General features: G+C 49.8%; 1 protein-coding gene across 1 annotated transcript in view; it reads right to left on the minus strand.

Annotated features, from left to right (window-relative positions):
* The window catches only part of HPRT1 (hypoxanthine phosphoribosyltransferase 1), a 29847-nt gene extending 15990 nt beyond the window's left edge, over positions 1–13857 (minus strand). The window contains exons 1-4 of the mRNA XM_054169650.1: positions 13721–13857; positions 11516–11622; positions 9021–9204; positions 68–133 (exon numbers count right to left, since the gene is read on the minus strand). Of these exons, the coding sequence (XP_054025625.1) occupies positions 68–133; positions 9021–9204; positions 11516–11622; positions 13721–13747 (384 nt within the window). The 5' untranslated portion in view covers positions 13748–13857. The remainder of the gene's footprint in view (positions 1–67; positions 134–9020; positions 9205–11515; positions 11623–13720) is intronic.
* Between the last annotated feature and the right edge of the window lie 495 nt (positions 13858–14352).

Below are 14352 nucleotides of genomic sequence, written 5' to 3' on the forward strand. Positions count from 1 at the left end.
GCATGCAGGCAACATGGGTGCCTTCAGTGGGTGGGGTTGGTTTCAAACATACAAAGAGCCAGCATACCTTTCCAGTCAAGGTTGAGAGGTCATCTCCACCAATGACTTTTATATCCCCTGTTGACTGGTCATTCTAAGAAAGAGGAGGGTGAGGGTTAGAATTAAAGTACTATTAATCATAATCATTGCTATAACAATGATTTTATTAATAACAACAACAACAATAATAATAAATATAAAAACAACAAACAGAATAAAGATCATAAAGAGTAAAGAGAATATAATAATAACATAATGACAACACCACCCACCATCCCCTGCTTTGGCAGGGTCTTAGGCTCGATCTCTGGATGTTCCTTCCAATCTCTAATGTAAGGCCAACAAAGCTGGGGAGGGATCTGGAGCACAGCCCTATGAGGAGAGGCTGAGGGAGCTGGGGTTGCTTAGCCTGGAGAGGAGGAGGCTCAGGGGAGACCTCACTGCTCTCTCCAACTCCCTGAAGGGAGGTTGTAGCCAGGTGGGGGTTGGTCTCTTCTGTCAGGCAAGCAGCACCAGAACAAGAGGACACAGTCTCAAGCTGTACCAGGGGAGGTTTAGGCTGGATGTTAGGAAGAAGTTCTTCATAGAAAGAGAGATTTGCCATTGGAATGGGCTGCCCAGGGAGATGGCACCTCACCATCACTGGAGGTGTTTAGGAAGAGAGTTGATAGGGTGCTTGGTGCCATGGTTTAGTTGATTAGGTAGTGTTGGATGATAGGTTGGACTCGATGATCTCACAGGTCTTTTCCAACCTGGTCAATTCAATTCAATTCAATTCAATTCAATTCAATTCAATTCAATTCAATTCAATTCAATTCAATTCAATTCAATTCAATTCAATTCTATTCTATTCTATTCTATTCTATTCTTATTCTATTCTAATGTTCTGTGACTCTGTGATGATGATGATGATAACAGTGATAATAATAGGTGTCAGGTAAGGATAGGACTAGAGGGAATGGGAAAAAAACCTAGAAATGGGTAGATTGAGATTGGATGTTACAAAGAAGTTGTTTCCCAGGAGGGTGGTGAGAGCCTGGCACAGGTTGCCCAGGGAGGTGTTGGAAGCCTCCTGCCTGGAGGTGTTTGCAGCCAGGCTGGATGTGGATGTGAGCAACCTGCTGTAGTGTGAGGTGTCCCTGGCTATGGCAGGGGGGTTGGAACTGGAAGATTCTTGAGGTCCCTTCCAACCCTGACAATTGTATGATTCTATGATAAAGATAAGACAAAGATGATAAAGATAATGATGATAATAATTTTATCAAGCTGGAATAACAAGAACTTTTTTCTCCCAGTAACCATCAAAATGCCAATGCTTTCTGAAACACCAACAGTGTCTCTCTATCAACTCAGGAATCAGAAGTGATCCAGTTCAATGATGGCATTTCAGACTGAAGACTGTTTGACAAGAGAGCTGCATGAATGAAGACACCACATCTCCTCTCTGGCTATTATCCATCCAAAGACAGGATTTGCCATGCATTCCCTACAGATATGGAAATCAGGCACAAAGCATTTCAATCTCCAAGCTGCCTGCTGCTGGATAGCTGCTCATTTCCACCTTAAACTTCAATGCCTCAGAAAGCCTTCCTCTTTGAATAAGCAGTCATAACCACAAGAAGAATAGCCAGCTTCAGATTTAGAAACACAAGCTACCAAGTAAGCCAGAAAAAGCTTCTGTTTGCCTAACTTGCAACAAATATTGGTAGCCTATCAAATGACTTCCCACAGCAACTGAAAGGCAAGACAGGTGCAGCTCTGCAGCGCAGCATTTGGCTTCAGTAAAGCTAGGCTTTGGTACATGAATTAATTGCTACCTAACTCAAAATGTATAGCAAAGAAATTCTTAACTGTGAGGGTGGAGAGACAGCGGCACAGGTTGCCCAGGGAAGCTGTGAATGATCCCCCCCTGGAGGTGTTCAAGGCCAGGGCAGGGGGGTTGTAACTAGATGATCTTCAGGGTCCCTTCCAACCCAACCCATTCTATGATGCTCTGTTCAACACAATTGCTGCATGACCCAGCAGACAACTGCTGCTGAATGCCTGAGACAGAGCTAGGCCCAGCCACAAAAAATGTGATTTAGGTAAGCTCTGTATCCATAAAGCCAAAGGACATTTCCTGTGTTCACCCTATCTTAAAATTATCTTAAAGAACAGCTTCTTTAAACTTTCCCTTGTTTATCTTAGGGGATTCCCTCTTATCTATTCCTGCACTAGGAGGGATTTCATCCCCCTTCCATGGAGGGGTGTAAAAAAAAGAAATAAACAAAAATCACAGTATCACCAAGGTTGGAAGAGACCTCAAAGGTCATCAAGTCCAACCTGGCACCACAGACCTCATGACTAGACCATGGCACCAAGTGCCACCTCCAATCCCCTCCTGAACACCTCCAGGGATGGGGACTCCACCACCTCCCTGGGCAGCACATCCCAATGGCTAACAACTCTCTCTGGGAAGAACTTTCTCCTCACCTTGAGTCTAAACTTCCCCTGGCACAGCTTGAGACTGTGTCCTCTTGTTCTGGTGCTGGTTGCTAGAGAGAAGAGACTGACACCTTCCTGGCTACAACCACCTTTCAGGTAGTTGTAGAGAGCAATGAGGTCACCCCTGAGCCTCCTCTTCTTCAGGCTAAGCAACCCCAGCTCCCTCAGCCTCTCCTCACAGGGCTGTGCTCAAGGCCTCTCCCCAGCCTTGTTGCCCTTCTCTGGACACCTTCAAGTGTCTCAATGTCCTTCTTAAACTGAGGAGCCCAGAACTGGACACAGGACTCAAGGTGTGGCCTAACCAGAATGGCAGAATGACCTCCCTGCTCCTGCTGGCCACACTGTTCCTGATCCAGGCCAGGATGCCATTGGTCTTCTTGGCCACCTGGGCACACTGCTGGCTCATGTTCAGCCAGCTGTCAATCAGCACCCCCAGGTCCCTCTCTGCCTGGCTGCTCTCCAGCCACTCTGACCCCAGCCTGTAGCTCTGCCTGGGGTTGTTGTGGCCAAAGTGCAGCCCCTGGCACTTGGACTTGTTGAATGCCATCCTGGTGGCCTCTGCCCATCTGTCCAGTCGGTCGAGGTCCCTCTGCAGAGCCCTTCTGCCCTCTAACTGACCAACCTCTGCTCCCAGCTTGGTGTCATCTGCAAATTTGCCTTACAAAATAATGATGGAGAAAGATGGCACAGGTATTTGTTCCACTGAAATGATGTGCACAGATGACAGACTCCTAACTCCCAGGAAATGCATCAGACCAGGTTCCTGAGACTGAAAATCTATTTGGCTACAAAGCAACACCCTGCACTCAAAGCAAGACCACCACAAAGCTACAGGCTACTGCAAGCCTTTGGATTAGGCATAGTTAAGTGTGATGATCAGCAGAGTAAAGACAATCTTAACCTGCAGTTTTCCTCTCCCTTCCCACCCAAAACCATACAAATTGCTACAACTTTTTTAATGCAAACCTGACTGGCATATAAACCTGCATTCCTATGCAGGTGCTGAGCTCCTGAGCAATTAAAGGATATAAAAACACACAGTTAAAAGGAACTTCTAGCACTGGTTGTAACCAGACTGCCACTGGAAAGAACTTGGTTTAATAATTAAGCCATGTTTTAATTACCTTCAGAAGCATTATTTCTGATATCAGGCCTGGTAAGACAGAATCACAGAACAGTAGGGGCTGGAAGGGACCTCTGGAGATCACTGAAGCCAACCCCCCTGCCAAGGCAGGTTCACCTGAAGAAGGTCAAAGACTTTAATGCTCTGAGGTTTAACACTTAAGAGTCTTAGTGTTTTCACTGCCTTCCCATTGTCACGGATGGAAAACAATAATGCTTTACAAGGCCATAAATCCTGCCTCAAAGTGACTCCAAGACCACCTTTTAGAAGGTGTTTTAAGCTCCTGACAGTATTTGCTCTAAGGCTTGGTTAACAGGGATCCTTCAGAACCCTGCTGTGACCAGCTAACCAGAGCTGACCATGACAATCCCTCTTCTCCCCAGCAACAGTGCAACACATCCGCTGTCTTTTCACAGTATCACAGAATCACCAAGCTTGGAAGAGACCTCAAAGATCATCAAGTCCAACCTGGCACCACAGACCTCAGGACTAGACCATGGCACCAAGTGCCACATCCAATGCCCTCTTGAACCCCTCCAGGGATGGGGACTCCACCACCTCCCTGGGCAGCACATTCCAATGGCCAATTCCTCTTTCTGGGAAGAACTTTCTCCTCACCTCCAGACTAAACCTCCCCTGGCACAGCTTGAGACTGTGTCCTCTTGTTCTGGCGCTGCGTGCCTAGGAGAAGAGACCAACCCCTTCCTGGCTACAATCTCCCTTCAGGGAGTTGGAGAGGGCAATGAGGTCTCCCCTGAGCCTCCTCTTCTCCAGGCTAAGCAACCCCAGCTCCCTCAGCCTCTCCTCACAGGGCTGTGCTCAAGGCCTCTCCCCAGCTTTGTTGCCCTTCTCTGGACATGTTCAAGTGTCTCAATGTCCTTCTTAAATTGAGGGGCCCAGAACTGGACACAGGACTCAAGGTGTGGCCTAACCAGTGCTGAGCACAGGGCAGAATGACCTCCCTGCTCCTGCTGGCCACACTGTTCCTGCTGCAGGCCAGGATGCCCTTGGCCTTCTCAGCCCCCTGGGCACACTGCTGGCTCATGTTTAGGCAGCTGTCAATCAGTACCCCCATGTCCCTCTCTGTTTGGCAGCTCTCAGCCACTCTGACCCCAGCCTGTAGCTCTGCCTGGGGTTGCTGTGGCCAAAGTGCAGCCCCTGGCACTTGGACTTGTTGAATGCCATCCTGTTGGCCTCTGCCCATCTGTCCAGTCGGTCGAGGTCCCTCTGCAGAGCCCTTCTGCCCTCTAACTGACCAACATCTGCTCCCAGCTTGGTGTCATCTGCAAATTTGCTGCTGACTGACTCAATGCCCTCATCCAGATCATCAATGAAGATGTTAAAGAGGATGGGGCCCAGCACTGATCCCTGGGGGACACCACTGGTGCCTGGCTGCCAGCTGGCTGTGGCACCATTCACCACCACTCTCCGGGCTCAGCCTCCAGCCAGTTCCTAACCCAGCACAGAATGTTGCGGTCCAAGCCACAGCTGACATCTGGCTGCCCTTCACCACTAGGTGAGGGATGCTTGCTCATTTCCAAGCTGAAATGCAGGAGACTGATGGAAAGCCATTCTGCTTGTAGCACAACCAGCATAAACTCTTTGTGAAGAACACTGAGATCTGGATCTGTTCACAACCACTACCTTACCAGCGTGCCAGACCACTGAAATTCATCCGCAAGGACTCAAAAATTGGAGTTCTGAGCAAAGTTTAATCACAGCTTGATCATGTCAGTATCCTTGGGAGAATTATTTTTGGGTGCAGAACAGTATGAGCTCTGAATTGCAAGACAAAACCTCTCCCCCCCACCCCCCCATATGCTTGTAAATATTAAATGATGGGTTTGAAACAAGAATAGAACCTAATTACATCCATTTCAGAACCATTAGACGAGTTCAGCTGCTTTGTTTATGCACCCAGGGTATTTTTAACATCTTTTATCCCATCTGTAAAGACAGGCAGCATGATCTAGTTATCAAATGCAGAGAACAAGAAATCTAGCTCCACTTTTAACTGTCCATTAGAGTTTGTGATGGCTTCCACATCACTAAGTGCAGACTGCTCCTGCCAGCAAAGCACAGATTAAAACCACAGAGCTGATTTAGCATCCTGACACTATTAGCGACGGAAGACCCAGTCAATCTGTTACATACATGTTCATGTTAGGACAATCTTATCCAGTCTGTCAAGTTATGCAATCTAGAGGATGTAAATCTGGATATTAATAACCACCTGAGAGTCCCCAGAAATTAAATGCTCCTAAACACTGTAGTGGAGGCAGCAGATAACAGGAGCTCCTCACTCCTCTAGAACAAGAAGCTGACAAAATCAACTCCCCCACCCCACGCCAACACCTCAGGGAAAATATCTTGCTTAGCTGTCTGCCCAAATTTCTCCTCTTCTCACCTATTCCTATTTACTACAAACTCCAGCTTTGAATTTCCATCAAAACTGTCTTGCTGCTCACTCCCCTGTGAACATCAAGGCACGGTATAGTTCTGGGGAGTAATAACCAAAAGCAGCTGTAGTCCAGAAATGAACCAAAGCATACCAAATGCACCACTATGAGCAAAGAAAACATGCATGTAATAAGGCTGACTTGCTTCCTAGCAGGTGTTTTGGGGTGTTTTTCAGGTGTTTCAAATAATTTCTCCATTAGTTTTTTCCCAGTTAGTCAGAAAGTGGAGCAAGGGAAAAGGTGTAGCCTTACTTAGTCAAGTCAGTCACTGGAAAGGTTCCTTGAGGACAGCAGAAGATAGACATTTTCCTCACCAAAATAAAAGGTAGGAGCCATCATTTCCTATTTTCTGGAGAACAGAAGGCTCCAGGGACACCTTTACAGTGGCCTTCCAGGGCTTCAGGAGAGTTAGGGAAGGACTTTTTACAAGGGCCTGCGGTGACAGGATGAGAGGAACGGTTTTAAACTACAACAGGGTAGATTTAGATTGGATATTAGAAAGAAAGACTTTACAGTGAAGTGGTGAGACACTGGAATAGGTTGCCCAGGGAGGCTGTGTTCAAGGCCAGGCTGGATGAGGCCTTGAGCAACCTGGGCTGGTGGGAGGTGTCCCTGCCCATGGCAGGGGAGGGTGAACTAGATGATCTTTGAGGTCCCTTCCAAGCCAGGCCATTCTACGAGTCTATGAACATGTTACCCTGTAATAGAGACATTCAGGTTTCTCTTCTGGCTTTTGCAGGCAGAATAGAGAGGCATGTGGTAGCATAGTGGTTAAATGGGCAGGCTGCAGGATCCTGAACTTTAGGAGGAGCAGAAGGAAAGGGTGTCAAACAGCTCTCTCCACTGATGCAAATACGGTGCACAAGCACCGACAGCACCTTGTGAGATACAACCAAAGGCTGGCACAAAGCTTTCTGCCCAGCCCTGCCTTCTTCTTCAGGAGCATAGCTAAATTACTGCCTTGTGTTCAGCAAATGTGAGCAGGGTTTCCAGGTAACCCCTGGACAGTCAGTTGTGTGTATGCCTCGGGCAGCCAGAGCTGCTGCTCCTCCTGAAAACTGACTTGACCAAAGCCTGGCACAGCTCTGGGCTTCGCCACAAAACATCAACAGCAATCATGAACTTATGGAGTTCTTTGACAGCTCCAAACTAAGTCTGCAAATAACTCCATCTCTGGTTTCACAGTTTAACAAAATGAAGGATGAGGCTGAGTTTCCAATTTAGTAATCTCTACTTTTTTTCCCTACTGGCCTAAGCACTCATCTACAACTGGGACAAGTAGCCTGTGTTGCTGACTCAAACACAAAGCTGCTGAGAGGGAACTAACAGCATAACCTCACAAAACAATTTGTTCAAGCACTCTGAACTAATTATTTCCATGCTACAAGTGGAACAGATCACGAAGTCTGTCCTACAAACACAAGACTAGGCTGTCAGTGACAGAATGACACAATGGTAGGGGTTGGTAGGAACCTCTGGAGATCATTGAGTCCAAGCCCTTCCAAGGCAGGTTCACCTAGAGAAGGTCAGGAAGCACACAGCACTAACAGGCATCTGACACCTGCTTCTTCCCTTGACCTGCACAAAGACAAGCTCATGCTTCCCTCTTTAAAACTTACACATTACCTCATGCTACAGAACATTCACTTTCCCTATCAAGTTCAATCTTTGTGTTCAGAATGGAGATAAAATTGTTGCCCAACAATGCAAACCCCAGGCAACCTATGTCTGTTCTTCACAAGGTTGTGCCATATTCAGTGGCCACTAATCATCAATCCAGGGGTTTGAATCGTGTTCCCCTAAGGCAAACTACAACTGATTTGTTCATTGTTTGGCTGAGCCAAACAAAGGATGGGATAGGGAACTTGGGTATAACCATTTTTGTGGCTTTCAAGCCTTCCTGTCCAAGGAATGGTGTCCAAGCTACATAGAGGCTCCTGACTTACACTTATTGTAACCACAGTTGCAGGAGAATCCAGCAGTGTGCCCAGGGGGCCAAGAAGGCCAATGGCATCCTGGCCTGCATTAGAAGCAGTGCAGCCAGCAGGAGCAGGGAAGTCATTGTGCCCTGTGCTCAGCACTGGTTAGGCCACACCTTGAGTCCTGCGTCCAGTTCTGGGCTCCTCAGTTTAAGAAGGACATTGAGAGACTTGAAGGTGTCCAGAGAGGGGTAACGAAGCTGGGGAGAGGCCTTGAGTACAAGCCCTGTGAGGAGAGGCTGAGGGAGCTGGGGTTGTTTAGCCTGGAGAAGAGGAGGCTCAGGGGAGACCTTCTTCCTCTCTACAACTACCTGAAGGGTGGTTGTAACCAGGAGGGAGTTGGTCTCTTCTCCCAGGCACCCAGCATCAGAACAAGAGGACACAGTCTCAAGCTGTACCAGGGGAGGTTTAGGCTGGAGGTGAAGAGGAAGTTCTTCACAGAGAAGAGTCATTAGCTGTTGGAATGTGTTGCCCAGGGAGGTGGTGGAGTCCCCATCCCTGGAGGTGTTCAAGAGGGGATTGGACGTGGCACTTGGTGCCATGGTTTAGTCCTGAGGTCTGTGGTGCCAGGTTGGACTTGCTGATCTTTGAGGTCTCTTCCAACCTTGGTGATTCTGTGATTCTTTGTATTATTCCAGAGCCACAGCTTTAGAGGTGGGGTAGGGGGCAGAGAGAGAACTGCTTAAGACGCTAAGAACATGGAAACTGTCCCTCTGCACAAAGATTTTACAAGGCTGCAGACACACCAAGCTCTAAAAGAAAACAGATTATACAATGAAGCAGAGAAGGAGCAAATTAGTTTGTGACTCTCAATTCCCTTCATTGTTTGTTTAATATTAGCACATTCTGGCAGCAACAATATTAAACCACCTCTGCTGCCAGTTTGACATTAGTCAGAGACGCACAAAACTTGCACGGTACCGCAGAGATACTTACACAATAACTCTTCAGTCTAATGAAGTCGACAGTCATGGGGATTGATTTGTCACTGTTTCTGTTCAGTGCTTTGATGTAGTCTAGTAAATCAGCAAAAAATTTATAGCCACCCTTGAGTACACAGAGGGCTACGATGTGGTGTCCTCCCATGCCCTTCATAATTTCTCGTGCCAGTCTCTCCGTCCTACACGAAACCAAGAAAGAGTTAGCTGTGGGAACACGTTTCGCTTGCTCACCAGACAGCAGCAGCCTTTCGTACTGCTAGCAGCAGCCTTTTGTGCTGCCAGCAGCAGCAAACACATGCAGCAAACCTGGAAACATATTTGCCTGCACAGAAATATTTGCCTAGCGCCTGGGTCGCTTTCACACGTTATCGGTCGACGAAGTTCGGCTTGTCGAGGTTACCCTAACAACAGTGGCACCGCCAAAGGCCTCTGCTTTCATATGTCACGCTTGGCCAAAACAAATCTGAACACCATATGAAGCTGTTTCGCTGCCAGAGCAGCACAGAGCCACAAAAAAATGATTAAGGGAGTGGAACATCTTCCTTGCAAGGAGAGCTGGGGATCTTTGGTTCAGAGAGTAGGAGACTAAAGGTGTTCAAGAGGGGATTGGACGCGGCACTTGGTGCCATGGTCTAGTCATGAGGTCTGTGGTGACAGGCTGGACTCGATGGTCCTTGGGGTCTCTTCCACCCTTAGTTATACTGTGATACTGTGACCTCATTAATGTTTATAAATATGTAAAAGGTGAGTGCCAAGAGGCTGGAGCCAGGCTCTGCTTGGGGATGCCCAGTGACAGCACAAGGGACAGTGGTGGAAGCTGAGGCATAGGAAGTTCAATGGAAAGATGAGGAAATATTTTGTCACTGTGAGGGTGATAGAATACTGGAGCAGGCTGCCCAGGGGGGTTGTGGAGTCTCCCTCTCTGGAGGTATTCAAAACCTGCCTGGATGTGTTCCTGTGTGATCTGCTCTAGGTGCTCCTGCTCTGGCAGGGAGCTCAGGCTGGATGAGCTTTAGAGGTCCCTTCCAGCCCCTAACATTCTGTGACATGAAAGATACGAAGGTGTGTCTTCTCCTTCCGAAATAGGAAGGGGAAAGCTTCCATGCAAGGAGCAATGTAAACTAACACAACCAAACAGGCAGCAGCATGCACTGGGGAGCAAGAAAATTCTTAAATTGTAAACTGTTTGTCTGCCAGGTTAGAATGTCAGAAATTTGTCCTGACTGCAACATAGAGTAGAGCAGAGCAGAGCAGAGCAGAGCAGAGCAGGTTGGAAGAGACCTTTGAGATCATCGAGTCCAATCCAACACCATCTAATCAACTAAACCATGGCACCAAGCACCCCATCCAGTCTCTTCCTAAACACCTCCAGTGATGATGACTCCACCACCTCCCTGGGCAGCACATCCCAACAGCCAACCTTTCTATGAAGAACTTCTTCCTAACATCCAGCCTAAACCTCCCCTGGCGCAGCTTAGGACTGTGTCCTCTTGTTCTGGTACACCAGCAAAGCAGAGCAAGGGAACGCTGCACCATTTTTTCCTGCAATCATTGTTTCTGAATTTATTTTGGACTTTATTTTAGAAAGCAATATATTTCCTGTGCTGCCAGCAGGTTTGGCAGAGGAAACTGATCGCTGTAAGCGTCACGTCAACTGCTTGATGCAACCTACTTTGTCCAATTTTGCTCTCCACAAGGCCTTCCAGTGCAAAGGTTTTACGGTACTTTTTACACACCCACACCCATTTTATGGGGCTATTTATTCTCTCTAATCAAACAGCACTATGCAAAACCCAGATGCATTCCTGCCTGCAAGATCGCCAGGAAGATCCACGCAGCGCCACGCTTAAACTGGCTGTGTGTGTCTCCAACGACTGGACGTGTTGTTCACGCTCTTAAGGGGAATTGGCAACCAGCAACACCAAGATAAAACCAAAATTACAGGGCTTGTGCACCCACGTCTGACCACACAAGATAAAACTTCCACAGCACACAGTGCAGCAAGCACAGAAGTGACAGACTGGTATTTGCAGAGGCTGATGTCCTTCCCAGAAGGCAGGAGAAGGTGGCTATCTACCAGATGAATATGCAAAAGTCCAAGATGATGCGATTAGTAATTCACTTTTATTAATATCCTAAGGAAGATCAAGAGCCTGCAATTGTTTCACAACAAATTACCTCTCCTAATTACCTTTTAAGAAGGGGAAGCCATCAAAGAAATGCTGGAAAGAGAGTTTTAGATTGCCACACACCACAAAATTTCGCTTGGGAAATCATGGTGAAATTCCAAGCATCAGCAAAACTGCAAACAGACCAACTCTTAGAAGCCAAACAAGAAAGAGTTCATTAGCACTTGTGCTTCTTAGCCTCCCAATTAAATGTAATCTACTTAGACAGTCACCAGGCAGCAAAACTGTCACTGGAAGACCGTTTATTCCAGCACCGCGGAATCAGCTGGAGCTGCATGGCACTGTCTGAAGTCAAACCAACCTGTCCATGATGAGCCCATGAGGAATATAGACTTTTTCCAAGTCGTCTGCATAATGTTTAGGGATGCAAAACAAGTCGAGGTCGTAACCTTGCTCGTCATCGCCAATCTGAAAAGGAAAGAAGGTGAGGTTTCCACAAAGTCTTACAGAAAGCCCGTGGGGAGAAACTGCAAGCCCTCTGCTTTCTTCACTGAACTGCCAAGCCCATAATCATCAGGATCACCTTGCTTTCCCTCTCTGTAACAACGTTAGTCACACCAAGCACCGCAGCCTAACAGAAGCTAAGCTCACCCAGAGCTCTTTGAAACACCGCAGAGGGCTGTTGTGCAACGCAACGTGGGGCAGAAACGATGTCCTAACAACATTCCTCTACATCGGAGAGCAGGAGAACAAAGCTGCTACTTGGTGCACCACAAGCAGCCTCTTTATTCCCCTAAAAACCAAACCAAGCCCCACCAAAACTATCAAGGAGGTTTTGAACACCTTCGTGTAATGCAATGCCTGCATTGGCAATCAAGCAAGAAGAGGTTTTGACGTGGACATCTTCCAAATCTCCACAACACCAAGTCACAACAAAACACAAGAGCCAGTTTCCAGGACACGACAAGACAGCTAAGACGTGCATGACAAGCCACGCTGCTGCGCAGCAAACCTTCTTAGACCACCACCTGCAAACTGGGGAGGTTCAAGGTCTTTCAGGATGTGAAGTGAAAGCCTTACTTCAGCAGCCTGTTCGGCACGGGCAAATTCCCGGGGTGGAACAGCCTGCAATACTAGCAAGTGTATACTAATTAGGACAAGGGATTAGCATATGTATATAATGATAACCAAACACTGTTGAGGTTGGGGGCATACTGTCACAACAGCCTTCCCTGAACCTTAACCCTGCTGCAACAATGCCATTGTGGTTTTTAATTATTCCACTCTCCAGTTATGCAGCTTAATGATTAGGTGCAAAATGAAGGCTTTCAGAGGGAAAACTGAAGTGACAGCTCACCCGGGACAGGCATTTTAAGTATCCATCTTGCTTACTGTTGCCCTTGCAGGACATAATCTTATTTCTGTGTCCAAGGAACCGGTTACCTGCCCTGTGATCAGACAGCTCTTTTTGTTGTGTAAGCCCCGATGCATATTTCTTCTTCCCATCCCAAACGGATCCACCAGACCCTGTATGAACTACCCACGGCCCTGGCTCATGCGAGTCCCTGGGCAGTGTCCCTGCAACCCAGAGCAGGGTGTGACTTTAATAACGGGTCCCCCACCCACCAAACGTATGGCATTTTCCCGTGGTTCAGACCCATCGTTGTCTCTAGAGTCGTCTCCTAAACCTCCCTTGCTGCTTTTGGTGGGGAATGGACCCTTCGTACGGAATTTTATCAGCTTATTTTTATTGACTGCAGGGATTTACAGTCACAACCTCGGGGCCGGCCGAGCTCTCAGCCATCAGACGCCACATGGATTTCGTGAGCACCTGGCTTCAAATAAATAAATAATATGAAATGAATACGTAAGAGCTTTAGCAGCTATGGCAATGATGAACAAACAAACAAACAAATTAATAAAATAATAATAAAACACATCCCCCCCGAACGCTCTTCCTCCGAAATCGCATCCTGAACTGAAGCACCGAAACACTCTCGCTGCCCAGCCGCTGCCTCCCCAGCACGCCGCGAAAAGCAACAGGAATAGGAAGTTGTGCGGCGCAGGGCTCTGGCTGCTGGAAGTTATTTCACCTTCATCTCCCGAGGCGGCAACTCCGGCTCTCCCCAACGTCCTCCGCCTTTCACTCCTCCCGAGACGCCACCCGGGACCGCCAACCCGCCCTGCCGGCTTGCCGCCCGGCGGCCCGGAGCGGGCACCGAGGCCTCCGCAGCGCCCGGGGCACGGGACCGCGCCATGCCCGGCTGAGCGAAGCCACAGAGCCCCGGGCCCGGCGCCGGGAGGCCGTTGCTCCCCTCAAGGTGACTCGGCGGGGCGGCGGCCCCCGCCGCCGAGGGACGACTCCCGCCCCGCTCCCTCCCGAGTCACCGGGGTCTTGCGGGGGGCAGGCAGGACCCCCCCTTTCCTTAGCCGGCGACGGCAAGGCGAGAGTCACCCCCGCAAGGCGCCCGGCAGACCCCGGCTCGGCGCGGCGGCGGCAGCGGGCAGGCGTCCCCGCCGCGGGAGGAGGGGGGGAGGCCGCGGCGGCGCCGAGAGCCGCACTCACCACGATGCAGGGGCTGGGGGTCGCCATGGAGCGGGACGGCCCGCCGGCAGAGGCTGCGGGCGGCGAGGTGGAGCGGCGCGGCGGCAGCGGCAGCTGGCGGCGAGGAGGCGCCGCGCCCCGCAGCGGCCCCGGCGCCGCCTCCGCTCCCTCCGCGCTCCCCGCCCTCAACATGGCCGCGGCGCCGCCGCTCGCTCCGGCGGCCTTCGCTGGCCCCGGCCCAGCGCGGGGGCCAGGGACGGGCACGGGGAGAGCGATAGGAATGGGGAGAGGGAGGGGGACGAGCGTGAGCATGGGGCGGCCCCGCCCCGCCGGCAGCCGCCTGCCTGGGGGCGCGGAGAGCTGCTCTCGGCCGCCGCGGCACCGCTACCCGGGATGGTCTGGGAGGTCGTTGATCATCGCCGGTCCCCTCTCCTAGCCTGAGCAGTCCCTGTGCCGTCGCGGGCACCCTTCCCTCGCTAGGGCTGTCCCCATGCCGGGAGAGGGGCAGCAGTCCCTCGGGCACACACTCATCCCTATCTCGGGGTCTCCAGAGCTGCGCGGCCCCTCTGCTCCAGCACGATGTGGGGATGTCCGGCTGTTCCCCTCGCGTCTCCATGGGAAAGTCACTCGTGTCCCCACGGGGGAATGGCTTG

The sequence above is a fragment of the Dryobates pubescens genome, chromosome 18 (genome assembly GCF_014839835.1).
Source record: "Dryobates pubescens isolate bDryPub1 chromosome 18, bDryPub1.pri, whole genome shotgun sequence".
Classification (NCBI taxonomy): domain Eukaryota; kingdom Metazoa; phylum Chordata; class Aves; order Piciformes; family Picidae; genus Dryobates; species Dryobates pubescens.